The sequence below is a fragment of the Larus michahellis genome, chromosome 1 (genome assembly GCF_964199755.1).
Source record: "Larus michahellis chromosome 1, bLarMic1.1, whole genome shotgun sequence".
Lineage (NCBI taxonomy): Eukaryota > Metazoa > Chordata > Aves > Charadriiformes > Laridae > Larus > Larus michahellis.
Window position 1 is genome coordinate 125,260,388 of NC_133896.1, and position 16,705 is coordinate 125,277,092.

Sequence of the window (16,705 nt, forward strand, 5' to 3'; positions counted from 1 at the left end):
TTCTTTTGTATTGTTATCCAATACGAAAGTTAACCCCTCACTTGACAAAGAGTCCTTTGTGTTTCACGTATCTATACATTAAAAGCTCAAAGATCACAATTTTGCACAAGGGAGACAAAGAAGCTTGTTCTTCTTCCTCTTCTGCTCTGAACTGAGTAGCTTACCATAGGACAGCTGGTTTTAACAAACAATATTTGGTTTAATGTTATCCTACAAATGTGAAACTTTGGCATAACCCTGCTGCTGCAGAAGAGGATTTTGTGTGAGTAATTAATTCCAGTTCCCAGTGGGGTGGGAAGGGGCAGGAGCCTTTAAAAGTTTATTCAAGTCTTTGACCAAACCAAGAAAGGCCCTGAAGTTTGGTGACGAAGCTAAACATTTGAGAAAACTTTGTATGCCACTTGACTGCAACAGACCTCGTTGAGTACACTCCCTCACTTTTATGAGCAGTAATTTAACTTGTTATCACGCTGAGTTTACAAACACTGCATGCTTTTTCCTCCCTCTCCTCTGCAAACCGACTGAGGTGCCAGAGCTGCTGCGCAAAATTCCTGGAGTGTGCAGAAAGCGCCTGGCGGCGCGGGAAAACCCAAGCACAGGTAGAGAAGTCAGAAATCACTCATTACGCCAGGGAGAGAAGCTCGCTTCGCAAAGAGCTCTGCTGGTTGAAGACAGCTGCTTGTCACTGTCCCTCTGTGCTTACTGTCCCCACAGCTCCACTGTTGGAAAGGACATCTGAGCCCTCCTTAGATTGACTCGGGCAAAGCTAACCAGGTTAATGCCATGTGCAGATAAATAATTCGCTGCAAGATGTTTGAGGGAAACTCTGCATGTCTGCTATTAAATTACGTTTGCGCACTTATTGTCTCACTTATGGGCACTGAAATTGAAGCTGAAGGCTTTAAAATGAATCATGTAACTTCTGGAAGATCCTTATCAGTCTCTCCTTAAATATATTTCATCTCCCTGGGCTCTATAGCACACATTTTAAGAAGCACCAGAGCATTATGAAGGGCTTTAGAGCACTTCCATTAAGGTAGAGACTTAATTACAAAGGAGCAGGGGGAGGGGGTGGACGTGACAAATAAAAATCCCAACCACACCCACAAGCAACAAGATTTGCCTTTCCAGGTTTGTCTTCTGCAAATTAGAAGTGGACAAATCCGTTTCCTCTCCCCTTCCCCAAAGTCTACGTTCCTTCAAAAATGATTTCTGACCCTTAATCCCATATACTCAGCACAAACACAGGTTATTATGATATAACGTAAAGGATTTTTAAGCATTTTTAATAGCTAACAAGACCGAAGAGCCTAACTGCTTATTTCACTTGCAGTCGAGGTGAAACACAGAATGATTCCTTTCATTCACAAGGATGGATTGGCACGGTGTCTCTTTAAAGACTTCAAAAATGAACAGGTTCTTCCCACTTTTTCGAGGGCAGAGGAGGGAAAAGGACAGGTCTGAAGCAAAAGCTGCTGACACCTGCATGTCCTAAATGCAGTGGTTTATCATCCGCACACATTTCATCCACAAATGCATAGGAAGTTCAGTGCATTCAGAACAAGTTGGACTTGCTGCACATGTGATGCGGAGCCATTTGTCTGGAATTTCTGGATGTCTAAGAGCCACAGTTGCCAGATACACAGTTGATTACTGCTTTAAAAAAAAGTGTGGCAGGATAGTTGGTAGATGAGTTCATGTGACACTTTTTTCTTAATTGTGTTTACTTCTAAGTAAAGGATGGAAACAAACAATGCAGGTGGTGGAACTTTCACTCTTCTGTCTACACATTGTCAAGAGATGCTAAATCCACTTTTTTTTATATTTGTACCTTTAGTTTAGGAACCCAAACCGGTAAGGTTTGGGCTTTTAGTCTCCTCAATTAATTTTCTGCCAAAGAAATCTACGAAGTCCTATTCCCCTTCTCCCCTCACTTCTAATAAAATAAATGTGGTCTTCAGATACAGAGGTCTGCTAATTTTTAATCTAATCGGAAAAAGGAGTGGTTCCACATTTGTTAACAGAAAATAATATGTCTTTACATGAGGTGAGTCCCTTTGTGCTGAGAGCAGGATGGATTATGGAGTCAGAATACTGAGGGAAGTAGAATTCTGGGCTAGAATTTGAAGAGAAAGTGATTCTGTTTTCATCTAAGATGCTGCCGCAAGTGGTGAGAAGTTGATTAAAGAGACCGCAACTGCCACTTCTCTTTTTAAGTGACATTCCTTTAGAAGTGTAGCGGATGATTTTGATAGACCAGAGCAGAAATATGTAGGCCATTTTCCACAGAACAGTCACAGGAAGAAAAATACTGAAAAATACTGTGCTACACTCCTGTTCCTCCGTGCCCCCATCCAACCTGCTTCCTCAAATTCATTTTCTCCCCACAGATGAAGAGCGGGAGAAGGGAGGGTCAGGGGAGAGAAAGAGGACGGACAGATGTTCACAAGAAAACAGCAGCACCTGGACTGATGGGAAGGGAGTTGCTCTTCAATTATTTTCCTCACCTTTCTCTCCCACCCCTCCTTACCAGGGACATCCCCAGTTATCAACACTTTCTGTTTTGGAGTCTAGAAAACCTGTCACTTTTATAACAAACTGCTCTTTAAAAATTAAGCCCTTGCACCACCCAGCAGCTGTGGCTGGCTAATTCTGGACTCACAGAGGGGTCACACTCCAGCTCTCTTTTTTTCTCTTACATCTGGACAAGCAAGACCTCAAAAATTAGCAGGAATAGGGTTAGATGAAGTAGCAGCACAAAGAAAACAGGACTCTTCTACCAGCAGGACCAAGGTGGTTTCTCCCTCCAGCACCCCCAGAGCTCTAGCCTCCCCCAGCACAAATACCCCATCACCAGCCAAGGTCTCTCCGTGCACTTTGGGGATCTCCCATGGAAGGGGTTCCCAGCCCTTCCTCAGGTGCCATCACCGGCAACCCCCAAGTCAGGGTTATTCTTGCTTTCTCCTCAACACCTTCCAGCCTCCCCCCTCACCTGCCTCCATCCCTGACGGCACCAGCCCACAATGTGGGTGAGCTGCCGTGGCAAAACTCCTCAACCTGGCTGGGTTCTAGTCGCCATCTGCCCGACACCAGCACATAGATCCAATGAGCTGCAGATGCTGTAGCACACCTTGCTTATAAGTATCTAAAATCATTAGTACAATTACCCTAAAAAAATTCTCTTTCAGATAAACAGCTGCAGGAATGAAGGAGACTGAAAAAGCACTACAGCTGGAGTAAGACTGTGCTGGTTTTGGATGGGGTACAGTTAATTTTCTTCATAGTAGCTAGTATGTGGCTCTGTTTTGAATTTGTGCTGGAAAGAGCGCTGATAGTACAGGGATGTTTCAGCTATGGCCGAGCAGTGCTTACACAGCGTCAAGGCCTTTTCTGCTCTTCACACCTCCCCAGCAGCAAGCAGGCTGGGGGTGCACAAATGTTGAGAGGGGACACAGCTGGGACAGCTGACCCCAACTGACCAAAGGGATATGCCATGCCATATGAGACATCAAAGCCAGGGAAAGAGGAAGGAATGGGGGGATGTTTGGAGTAATGGCATTTGTCTCCCCAAGTAACCATTACGCGTGATGGAGCCCTGCTTTCCTGGAGATGGCTGAACACATGCCTGCCCATGGGAAGCAGGGAATGAATTCCTTGTTTTGCTTTGCTTGCATGTGTGGATTTTCCTCTACCTATTAAACTGCCTTTATCTCAACCCATCAGTTTTCTCACTTTTATCCTTCTGATTCTCTCCCCCATCCCACTGAGGAGGGAGTGAGCGAGCGGCTGTGTGGTGCTTAGTTGCCAGCTGGGGTTAAACCATGACAGTCCTTTTCAAAGCACAGCAGCTATATTTTTCCAAGAAACTCAAGCATCCAAACTTGTGTACCCACAGCTATTAAAGCCCTTTACCCTCCCCATCTGTATCTTGACCTTTTCCCTTTGCGGTTCCTCTGGAGACAAAAATGCAGAATTTCAGCTTCTCTCTTTCCTGAAGTAGCAGCAGAAGCTGCTTCATCTCAAGGAGCACCAGCGTGCCTCTGCTCCCCACATGTGGTGTCCTCTCACTTTGGAGTGTCAGTTTTGGCACTGGCATCCCATCGATTCCTGCATTACACGTGGCCTTTTCATTACTCCTCCCTCCCCTCTCCACATGCAGCAGCAGGTTCCCTCCCATGGCCAAGGGAGAGTGAAGGGCCTTGACTTCAGGGGGAAGTTCTGACAGACACCCCTGCTGGCGAAGATCATCTTCACCTTCCCCAGGCCCTAACCGCATCACCTGCACATGTGGCATTACAGGCCTTGAATGCTTTTTTGTCTGGAAGGAAAACAGTTTTATTGCATTTGGTACTTATTTCCAGAAAGAGCAGGTTACTCAAGGTTGCTCAGTGGTACGTAAGTAATACAAACCTTTAACATTTTCTCAAGAAAATGCATATACACCATGACACAGCCATGCAGTGAAAGCTGCCTTGATCTCAACTGTAGGGACCAACACCCCATTAGATTTAGGACCCTCACCATTTCCCATGTTTGTTTTGGAGTACTACTCTGAGAAGGCGGCGGCTCTGGTTTTGGCACAGAAACCTTATCTTGTCTATGGCCACAAAGTCAGTTTGTGTGCTCAGCTTAAAACCTAACCATAAAAAAATTTTCCAGTCAGAAACTTCTGCCTCTTTTACAGTCATAACACTTAGCTGTTCAGAAGTAGAATTAGCCCATCTTCCCTGGTTACCAGAGCCTATGCTGGAGGGGGTTTCTATAGCTTCTTCACCATTCTCTCTTTACCCAAGCAGTTTACCAAGTGACAGAGACAAATTGAAGAAGACAAATGCTACATCTAACCTAGGCACAGTTAGGGACAGATTTTTAGAAGCCGTTATCAAAGCGAGTTTGCCTGCAACTTCAATGAGACAACCCCCAGCCAGTTTTCCAAAATGACGGTAAACACCAGGGTGAAGGCAGGGTGAGTGATGGAATGAGTGCAGGAGACAGAGAGAAGAGTTACCATGCCAGCAACAGAAACAAAGCAGAAACTGATAAAACAAGTGAATTTATCCATTCCTTTGAGACTGACAGACATACAAATTCAAAGAAGCAGAAAAAAGGGGAGGGGGGAATAATATAAACAAGCAGGGAGTACAAAGAGACAGGACAGACAGAATTTTCAATCCGCCTATCAAGTAAAGCAAATATCAAACGGTGTGAGGACAGGAAGCAGGACTTAAATTTAAGAAGGGGGAAAATAAATACATACCAGAAATAGACTTGCCAGTTTGGCCTCACAAACACACAAGTCTTTACAAACAATTTGGGAGACAGCGTATCTGAAGACATGGAGACAAACGGAAGACGATAAAATGCATGACAGGTTTGCCAGTTTGTGCTACAGTAGCTTGGAGAGAGATTGGGTTGCAGAGATACAGGCACGTCATGCCATAAGGGTGCCAAGGCATCCCTGGCCGCTGCGCTGGGCTGGTGGATGCGGCACAAGCCTATAGGAGGCCCGCACACATCTGCAGTAGCAGCTGGAAGACGGGCGGGCTACCTTACAGCACCAAAACCAGTATTATCTCTGCTGACGCAAACAAATCCCCACCCTGATGTCTTCCTTTGACAAGGCACTCAGTTCTTAGGTAGGTTAGATCCATTATGTTGCCTTGTCCATTTTAGTAGAGTCACCCCACTAATAATTAAGCTTGTACTCCATCATTCCCATGTTAAGGCGAACAGGGATGTGTCTGAAAGGGAGAGGACTGTACAGTGAGCAAGGAAGTGAAAGCTGGAAGCAAGTCACAAAGCAGCCTGTGAGGCACCAACCCTGTTCCACTGTTAACGTCCAAAATCCCTCAGGAAAAAACTGAAAGAAAGCATGATCCTGAGGAAAGCAAGCTGGGAAGCTGCAATATAGAGGAAGATTAGGACATCACATGGAAAAGCTGAAGAACCTTGAAGACTAGAAGAGAAATGCAATTCAAAATACAGAGCATGGGTGTATGAGAATGTTAACAGATACTACTCCTACAAAGGGCAGCTTATCACTGGGAGAACAGCAAAGGAAGAGAGACCTGGATGCATCAAGTCAGTCACAGCATGAAGCAGCCACAGGACAGGCAGACTGGAAGCCTAAAATGCATCAAGAAAGTACTTTCAGAGACAGAAGGAAGCAGTAATCTCCTTGCATGGTGAGGCCTCACCTGTACTACTGTGCGTCGCTTCAGCAATCAAGATCAATAAAATGGATTTAACTGGAGCTGCTGCAGAGAATAAGTGCACAGGAGTGACTTACGAGGCAGGACAACATAATGAAAGGAGACTTAAGTAACAACTTATTTAGCCAAGGTAAACAAAGACTGGAAGGAAATATAATTCCTTCACAGTGTATTTACTGACAGCAAGCACCATGGAAGAAAAGCAAATGCATTAAGGATGAAGTATTATATTAGCACAGAAACTAAAAAAAAAAAAAAAAAAAAGCAAAAAAGTTGCGTGGGCCACGATTCCACTTTGGCTTGTAAAAAAACCCCAGTCATTACAGCAGTGAAGCTCTAGGACAGCTTTTCAAGCAAAACAGGGAGTTAAAAGACAATAGGAACTGCACATGATGGTCAGGGCAGTCCACCCCACCAACAATAATCAGAAATAAACACACATACGTAACTAGGAGTCCCAGTTAGTACTGTAGGGGTGATGAGAAGAAACCAGTCTTTCCCTGAGCAGAAAGCAGTCTTTGCTGCACAATGTCTCTACCTGCTTCAGGGCAAGTGGAACTGGAAGCCCGAGTGCCCCAGCATGGCATGGACACAGGCTGCCAGCTGTCAGCAGGGTGGCTGCAAACAAAGTGATACAAAGATGAAGCTCCGACAGCCGTGTGGGTGCCTTTTCCGGCACGCTGCGCAGCTCATCAGAGAACAGGACCTCTCACAGGCATGCTAAACAGTGCTCCTTTCTCTCCACTATTTCCCCCAGCAAGATTCATCACACAAAAATTAGCATGAAACTCTCATATTTGCTGTTGTGATCCAAGACAGTCATTCCTTGTATAGCAACTGATTATCACTCATTAAAGGAATGGTGCTCTGAGGGCATTTTCCCCCTTTCTATTTAAGCATGAAGCAGGAAAAGAAGGGAGACTTCTGTTGTAGTCTGCTCCATCTAAACCCTCTTGTGCCAAGTCCCCAACAAGACAATCATCATGTTGCCGCTGTTGTGAAGTTCAAAGCCTCTGGAAATAGACTGCAGTAATGGAAAGGTTGGCCGAATTAGCTAAGAATATTGCTAATGTTTACTTTATTATAACAAAACAACCAACACCACACAACGAAAATGGGCAACTTCATTCTATAAATTTAGGCTCCGGGCCAAAATTGGAGCGAAGGCGACGTATAAATAGAGGCTTTGTCAAGAAGCAGTGTGGTGTAACCTTCAACCACAGAGCAGCTCTGTCCCTGTCACAATGGCTTTGGCCAAGCTCACAGCCAGCAGCTACCCTAACCGTGTCTGCAGCACTGCACCGTCAAGCATACACCAGTTTTACAGCTTTCAGCTTCTTCAAGGCAAGGACAGTATGTATATGCCTAAGGACTGCACGTGTCAGCACGTGTCCTGGTCATAAACAGGACTGTCTGCAGTAATATAATAATTACGGTCTGGCTGGCAATCCTGTATTGTTTTGGAGCAAGACTGCAAGAGAGGCTTCCCAGGCAGGAGGCTCGCTCCGAGCACCAGGCAGTGGTGCATCACCTGGGTGTGCTCCAAGGCCCAGCATTCAAGAGGACAGAGGACCACCCACCACAAAAGACAAACGGCAGGGCTCTATCAGCATACAGCTGCATTGAAGGTACCACACATCCCATGTTTACTGCTATTTTGATCTCTCGCCCTCAATCCTCCACTTCCTTTGATGACCACAACCTCCCTAATGCACGGTCTGATACATATTTGAAGTGACATGCAATAAATCAAGCCCTGGCTGCTGAACCAAGGCACCTATACACTCCTGCCATACAGATCACAAGTAAAGCAGCATGTTGAACTGGGTGCAGGGAAATAAGTCTTGTGCCAGCTGATGCCTCAGGCAAGTGCACAGCTCTGTGGGATGCTACAACATTGATAAACATGCAGCATATGGTCACAAACTACATTCAGAGCCAGTCACACCAGCAGTGAGTTACAAACACGTATCAGAAGTTTGAGTTTGGACAAGCTGCAGAGAGAAATTTCAATTTCATATGCAAAGATTAAGAGTTTAAAGAGCAGGGGTCGGGGGAAGAAACCACCACAAAAAAACACCTTTGGACCCTTGGTATTTCCTGAGGAATATTTAAGAGAGAGAATTACCATATGGGAGAACTCCTAAGGTGTTTAGAGAAAGGTATGCATTTAAGGAAGGAGGAAAAGTAGCTACCAGAGTGCCGCTCTAAGGTTATTATACATTAAAATCCAAATAAATATTCAGATTGTACCTTAACTGAAGGAGTAAGAATAGTTCACAGATATTTTTCCAGCAGCTGCGCACAAGATTATGGAAATGGGTTTTGGGACAGTTCAGAACAACCCAGTTTACGTAAGCAAACCTGTTTTAATCCAATACATTTTTAAATGTGCTTATATTGGTTTAAGCTGCTGCGAAACCACATTAGATTGCTGGCTGTAGTGTAACAGCTCGATTAACACACTGAAATGGCTCAACCCAAGGTCAGACAAGGACCAGAGACTGCACGAGGGAGGGTGCTGGATCGCAAAGCCACAGGTAGAGGAGAGCAAGAGAACAGCCACACAGCAGCCGGCAGCTCCCCAGGCTTTGGCTGCTTGCACTCACTACCTTCTACTGCCCAAGCTTAACCACAGCAGGTTAAGGTGCCCACAGGGCATCACGGGCACTAACTTACTTCACTGCTATAGCAGTCAGAATCTACATTTAAACAACACAGAAGTTAACTGAGGACTGCAGCGGAGATGTTCCCAGTGGTACAATGGGACTTCAGGGAAACCCAGCACTGCAGCGTTGTCCCCTGGTTCTGGCACACAGGCAAAACCAAAAGCGGGTTTTAGCCTTGAGAGGCTGCTTTTATTGTCGTCCAGCCACAGGCAGTACTATGAGCACACAGCTGGCCCCATACACCCCTGCTGAACTTTGACACTGGCCAAGGGCTGCCAGCAGACCCAGACCTCCTGGCCATCCCCCATGCAAACACATTTTCAGCCCTGCCCACCTTCCGACAACTTTTCAGGTACTGCACTGCAAGACACCTGTTTTTTGTGCTGTTAGTCGCTAGCTTTTTTTGGTAGCAGATCTCCCCCAGTTGCTAACCTCACACATTACATACAGCCACACCACTTTTAGACCTAGCAGCCCCCTCTCCATACAATTTCCCATCATGGTGTCTTCCACTGGCACAGAACAACACTAGTGCCAACTCTACAGCCCAACTCCAGTCTCTCTCGCCCCACTGCTGGGGTAGGGACCACTGGTAGGAGGAAAGAAAAAAAAGACCTAAAAGAAAAAAGAGAGAACAAGTGCACAAACAACTTCACATGTTGGCAATCCCCAGCTGCCACCAATCAGGGTGTGCCTATAAGTTGTGTATCAGGCAGATAAGCATGCATGGTTTTCAAAGGAATCATAGTAGAGCAGTTTAACATCTAAATCAGACAAGCAAACCAAAATAACAAAGCAAAACCAGAAGAAACGCACTAGGCTAATTTGATGCAGACGCCTAAAGCTGAGCACCAGTTCAGATGTGACTAGTAGTTACAGTCACTAGGATGAAAATGCAGCATTGCTAATAAGCATACATACATTTTAACCCTGTTCTAAGAGTCACATTCTGCCTTATTTTAATTTCATATCCACTAAACACGGGGAAACTACTTCCCAGTATGTGGGGTGGGAGAGGAAGAAAGAGACCATTCGCTCGTCACCGAATACAGGATTCAGTAGGGCGAAGACTTCACCCTGAGGACTTTGCAGCTGTTCCTCTCATCCTTACCCAGCTACGACTTACGAAGAAAACCTGTAATCAGCCACGCAAACAGCAACAGGCAGACAAAGATGTTTTCCTGTCGCAGAGGAGAAGTGTCCCTTTCCTTCTTCATGAATTCCCCACCCCATGCTTCAGCAACAGGATGGGGAAGCACCCTAACGATGGTGAGGGTGGGGGGAGGAGGGCTGCAGTATGAGTTCATTGCAGGTGTACTTATAAACTTGGCATAACCCTGGTTATTGTTCATTCGGTAGAAGCCCTGGAGCACACTCTGCTCATGACTTGCAAAAGGAGTGAATCAACGTGAAGAGTTTGCACAGGTCCATTAGAGAGGCAGCCTTTTACCAGCCTCAACAAACTCAAGTCAAGGGAACAGAAGTACCGACAAATAAAACTCCCACTGATGCTAATAAAAAAAGTTAACAACAACTGGCCAAAATTACACCAGAACAGAACCGAAGTTTACCTTCTCTTGAGCTGACTTTACAACACTAACAACTTGTTTAACTGCTAGCTCAAGTGGTTCTTGCGGGTCATCTTCCTCAAACGTAAGCAACTGTGAATCCTGAGAAAGAAGAAAACAAGAAGCATCGTTAGGTGATGAACCCATCGCTTGAAAACAAGTGATAAAAATGCACTGACAGCGAAGATCCTGGAATAACGAGACACAGAATTGCAAATGTATGTCAAAACTTGTATGTATTAATTGTGTGACACCTCACTACACAATACAGGGTAGAGCCAGAAAACCTATACTTAGGACATAACTATGAGCCTAATCATAACTCATCTTTCACTGCAGCAGAATAGCAAGGTACATGGCGCAGAGTGAAGCCCATGAGCAGTGGCAAAGTTCAGTGAAACCACCCTACGTGAGTAAGGATGAATCGGTGCTGTAGTTTTAAAAGGCGTTTTCGGTTTGGCCTAATAAAAAAAAGGGGGGGGGGAAAGGGGAAAAAAAAAAGGTCATACAGCTGCACTAGGCTTTGCCAAAACTATGAAAATCCAAGTATCATCCTGCAGAGGTGAGGAAAGAAGCCTTTCCCTCCCCAATCCTTCCTCATGTGTTGAAGGCAGGCAGTGATGACAGCTACTCAGTCTTCATATAGACAGCAAGGAAAAGACAGCGTATACCTGTTTTGGCAGTGAGGTCATACTTTCAGAGGCACCAGCACTCGCATTCTCCACCCACTACCCACAGCGAGCGGCCAGCGCTGCTTCCCTCGTCACCCGAGGTTGTTTTGCACGCAGGAATTTCATTAGCTGTGCGCCGCTGACATTGTTTTGGGAGCCTGACAGCGGGAGCAACGCCACGCTGCAGTGCCAGGCAGTGAACTCATGGCAAGAGACGGCTCCAGCTGCTCACTCCCCCCTCCCGTCAATGTGGCTTTGGACTCCAGTCAGGGATGGGAAGCTGACGCTTGTTTCTAGTTACTTTCAGTTCCTAGCACCTCTGCCCAAGATGTCTGGACTCTCCTCTTCCACAAGCGCAAGGCAAACCTTCGTTTCTTAGCACAATCCATGCGTTTCTTGACTGCACCGTGCAATTTGAAAGGGCAGACGAAGTATTTTCCTTCTGGTGCCCTAGCTTACAGTGATGTCTGGAAAGTGTCAAACTGCTTTTCTTATCTTTCACACACACACGCATCGCCCCGCTCCTCCTTCTCCCCCAGCCTGCCCCCCGGCATGTAAGAAGAAAGCATGCTGGGGCCAGCATGGAACCTCCTAGATCTAGGGAGAGGGCTGTGCACAAATTCGGAGACCTGGGTACATGCCGCTTACTAGATAGTCTAGCCGCAGCATTTGCCACTGACACGGCAAGGGGTCAGTCCTCAGGACTAGGGAATTAGGTTGCCGTGGCCTCACCTAACCTCCTCGCCTCTTAGACCAGGGCGCACTACTACAAACCAGTGAGCGGGATGTCACTCTGTGCCCTTTGCAGGAAGGGTAGGATGGGATGGGGCGCCACGCTTTCTGCATTTCTTACCTGACCCAGGTTAAAAGCAAACTGGCCAAAACCTGAGAAGCCCAACATCCCGCACCCATCTGGAAGACGCTAGCCCTCAGCGTTACTCTGACACACGCATGGGTCCAGCGTGGCCTAAGACAACACGAAGGAAGCCCAGCTCTGGGAGTTATTTGCCGAAGGACTGGCCGCAGGCCCCGTGCTGGCGCCCAGGCCAGGAAGTTTCCATTGTTTCCTCCTCCCCGCACCCGAACAATGTTATCGGTGGCGGCGCAAGCCCCTGCCAGGGGCCACTGGGGACACGGCTTTCCTCCCTGTCCTTCCCTGCTCCCACGCGTGCGCCCACTCCATGCCCTGGGCTGGCTCCTTCCTGCAAGTGCCTGCCAAACAGCCTCTTCTACATATATAAACACATATATATGTACACATATGTATACATATATAGAGATAGACAGAATCATAGAATGGTTTGGGTTGGAAGGGACCTTAAAGATCACCTAGTTCCAGCTCCCCTGCCATGGGCAGGGACACCTCCCACTAGACCAGGCTGCTCAAAGCCCCATCCAGCCTGGCCTTGAACACTGCCAGGGATGGGGCATCCACAACTTCTCTGGGCAACTCGTCCCAGTGCCTCACCACCCTCATAGTGAAATTTTTTTTCCTAAGATCTAATCTACCCTCTTCCAGTATCTATATACGTACACACACATCAATACGCATACCCACACACACAGACGCGCACGGAGGGGCAGCAACACACCGGCGGGCACCGCCACAGCGTGCTGTCAGCACCCCGGTATGTCTTCGGAACGAGTCCCACCGTCCCCACCGCCGCCCCGGGCGGGGGCAGCCCCCGCCGGCACAGGAGCACACGCTGCCCTCTCCCCCTGCCCTCGCCCCGCAGCAGAGGCGGAGGAGCCGCCGGCGGCGCCGCCCGGAGCTCCGCGGCCGGGCCCTTTGGCGGGGCGGCCCCGTCTCCCCCTTCCCAACCCTCCCGCCCGCCGCCCCTCACCTGCGTCCCCGGCACTCACCGCCCGCGCCGCCGCCTCGGCGCTGAGCGCCGCCACCCAGGCCCGCCGCCACTGCCGCCGCCAGCTGCCCAGCGACAGCGCCCAGGCCAGCACCGAGCCGCCCTCCTCCAGCAGCTCGTCCCGCCGCGGCGCCGGCGGCAGCAGCGAGGGGGGAGGCGGCGGCCGGCTCCGCCGCAGGGCCAGCAGGGCGTACTGCACCAGGTAGACGGCCAGAGTGGCCAGCGCCGCCACGAAGAGAGCGACCAGCGCGCACCAGCGCAGGTCGGCCAGCCCGCCCGCCAGCCACGCCATGGCTGACCATAATGGGAGCCGCGCTACAGGCCCCCACCAAGGCGCGCAGGGCGGCGGGGCCGGGCGGCGGCAGCAGCCGGCGCAGGGCCCGAGCCGGGAGAGGCGGCACGGCGTCCGGCCGCCTGCCCGGGGACGCGCCGCGCCGCGCCGCCCCGCCCGCCCACGGCGCGGTAACCGCCCGGCCCGCCCCTGCCGGCGGGGCGGCGAGGGGAGGCCCGGCCCCGGTCCGAGCTCCGGCCCCTGCCCAGCGCTGCTGGCGGGGCCGGGCCGCGCCGCGTATCGCCCCGCGGCGGAGCGGGTGAGGGGGAGCCAGGTGCCCCGGGCGGCGGCGGCGCCGGCGGCACCGGGAAGGTTCGGGGCTCGGGGGGCTGCCGGGGGCGCAGGCTGCGGCCGGGGGGGGTGGTTCGTGTAGGGCGCCCGGAGCCGGCGGTTCGCGGAGAAACGCTTTGCCGTATCGGGAGGTGCTGTGGGCAGAATGGGACGAGAAGCGTTTCCGAGGATGGGCAAAAAAGGGGGAGTTTCAGTACAGACCGGAGGCCCGGGAAAGACACAGGTGTCAAACTAATCGTTTTTGTTGTTTTTCATGCAACAAAATGTTTCAGCACACATCCGCGTCATTTAGTGGTGTCGTTTGCACACTAAGCAACAACTGTAAATGAAAAACCATGTGAACAGCCCCTCATGCCTTTGCACACAGCAGATAAACGTGTTAGTGTCTGCTTGCGGGCAGAGAGGGGGTCGGTTACAAAACAGGCCTTTTTCCCCCCAAAAAAGAAAGATCGTATAATCTTTGTGTTCAAGAGGCTGAGGCATACTCACCTAACGTGTGTCAGAATTACGGAGCCTGGTAGATAAAACTGCCACGCTGCCCCTCGGTCGCAAGTGCGTATTTCATGAAGGCACCTTTCACATAACAGGGCAACCGGCCATCCCACTCGGCCCTTCACAGCTAAGGAGATTACAAGACATTTTATTTTTTCCTCTGCTTCCCTTTTCTTCCTGGTGCCTGAGCATCTCCTCTCCCAAGGATGTCACGCTTGCCAGAAGGAGGAAAAATTCAATTCTGTGTTTCATCGTGACCTGCGGCCTGGAGTGTAAATTCAGAACTCGGTACTTTCTGCAAACCGTGCTGAGTTGTTATCAGTAGGAGGTTTGCAATAAAGGGGAGGAAATTGTCTTTTGACAGTAAATAAAAGTTTAATAATTATTTATTTCTGTCACATTCATTTTTAGCACGTTCCTGTTTGGTTTTCAGAGCGCTACCTTATCAGCTCATCACTATTTGTGTCCTCATTTTTCTTCTGCTTTTCTCTGCCTGCTCTGTTTCTTTCATAGTGACTTTCTTTACCCTTGGCAGTTCCCAGCCAATGGACCTTGCTTGTATTTTTGTCCCAATCCACAAGCTAAAACAACCAGTGATTAAGTCACTGAGATTGGTAGTGAAACGTCACTGTAAATTCTTGCTCTGCTCAGGTTTAGGCTATCGCTACTGTAGCCTTAAAGGGCAGAAACATCTTGTCCTTGCTGGAAATTGGAATTCCAGACTATCAGAGTACGTGCTATGGATCACAGAGGGGAATTACCGGGGCTCCCGCCGTGCCTGGCTCTGGCGTGCCTCCTGAGGGAGCCGTGCAGATGGCCTTTGTGCTGTTGATCACCACCCTCTGGGTCTGGCCATTCAGATGGTTTTCAGTCCACCTCACTGTCTGCTCATCCAGCCCATACTTCATCAGATTCTCAATGAGGATCTTACATGAGACAGTGTCAAAAGTCTAGGTAGACAATGTCCACTGCTATCCCCTCATCTACCAGGCCAGTAGCTTCATTGTAGAAGTTTATCAGGCTGGTCTAGCATAACTTCACTTGGGTGAATCCATGCTGACTATGCCTGATGACATTCTTGTTCTTCATGTGTCTGGAACTGGTCTCCAGGATTAGCTGCTCCATCACCTTCACGGGGATCAAGGTGAGGCTGACTGGTCCGTAGGTCCTGGCATCCTCCATCCTGCCTTTCTTGAAGTTAGGAGTGGCATTTGCTTTCCTCCATTGTTTCTTCTCTCAGTCACCATGGTCATTCAAAGATGATTAAGAGTGACTTTGTGATCCCATCTGCCAGCTCCCTCAGCACTTGTGGGTGTATCCCATCAGGGCCTATGGACTTACATATGTCCAATTTGCTTAAGTATTCCCTGACCTGACCCTCCTCCACCAAGAGCACAACTTCTTTGCTCCAGACTTTCACCTTGGTCTCTGGGGCCTGGGATTCCTGAAGGGCTGTTACATCAACATTTAATACAGTATTTTAGAATATGGGGGACAGGCTTCTGGGAGGAGGAACAGGCTGTTGCCTGAGAAACAATTTGATAATTTTGTGTTGTAAATACACCGTCCACATTTGCACCTATAAGCTGCAGACTTGACAGGGCCAGAACATGGTTTTATCTGCTGTTGTTAGTTTACTGTATGGACGTAAGAAGAATGGGCTACTCAGAAGTCAAAGTATTTGCCTGGGACACAGGGAAATCCCGCCTTCCTTTCACCGACCAGCTGCCTTCTGCCCACCTGACTCCAGGCAGGTGATGCAGAGTACACCTACGTGATACCAAGGAGCAAGCTTCCGAGATTTCCAGAGACCCACAACCAGGGCCATATTCCTATGTTAGTACAGCTAATAGGTTAATTGACCCTGCTGAGAGACCAGATTGATTACCTGTGCTAATTTTAAGACCCAAGCCAGCGTCTCTGCTGTACCATCTTGTTTTGCAGATAGCTCAGAAATTTCTAATAGAGCACTGCATTGTGGCAGACAAACCTGCCCTTAGCTTGTCCCATGTTTCAGTTCCTCACATAGGCCACATAGACAGTTTTCTTTAACTGGCAGGAATTTTGTGAGTCTAATTGGTGAACATGAAATGACAAGAAAGAGTAAAAGATTACATTGAGATATTAAGGACAGTTTTCCTTTGCAGAATTTACTAGCTATCTTGTTACTAGAAATATTTTACATTTTTACTTTTGAAGTATACCAAAAATATGTGGCAGCTAATATTTAATTATTTTCCTTTTTCGTGCACCTGTGAACTTGGAATAGCCCTCTCTTAACATTCAGGATCTTACCCATCAAAGCATAGCTCTGGGGATGCGATTAGTAAAGTAATTAGTTTTTCATAATTCCACGTACTTTGAAGCTGGGAACTGTGATTCTGACTTGCTCTTAGCCTCTGCTATGTGCTGTATTTCTGTGTTTCCCAAATCCCAGCTTTTCTTTTAATTAGCAAGAATGTATCTCTGTCAGTGATGGTTGCAAAGCAAGTTTAAAAAACGTAAAGTGAGTGAGATTGATACAGAGTTGATTTTACAAGGCCTCTGGAACCAGAGAGTTATAAATGCATCATTCATTGTGGTTACCTCACATGTCCTGTTCTTGGTCC

At 48.3% G+C, this 16,705-nt stretch overlaps 1 protein-coding gene across 4 annotated transcripts in view; it reads right to left on the reverse strand.

Moving 5' to 3' along the window:
• C2CD2 (C2 calcium dependent domain containing 2) overlaps positions 1 to 13,420 on the reverse strand; it is a 39,124-nt gene extending 25,704 nt beyond the window's left edge. For 3 of the 4 annotated variants that reach the window (XM_074602562.1, XM_074602583.1, XM_074602573.1), the window contains exons 1-2: positions 12,984 to 13,420; positions 10,453 to 10,551 (exon numbers count right to left, since the gene is read on the reverse strand). In XM_074602562.1, the coding sequence (XP_074458663.1) occupies positions 10,453 to 10,551; positions 12,984 to 13,274 (390 nt within the window). In that variant the 5' untranslated portion in view covers positions 13,275 to 13,420. Of the gene's footprint in view, positions 1 to 10,452; positions 10,552 to 11,120; positions 11,229 to 12,983 lie in introns of those variants that run through there. The other variant, XM_074602591.1, reaches the window with a different exon arrangement.
• Between the last annotated feature and the right edge of the window lie 3,285 nt (positions 13,421 to 16,705).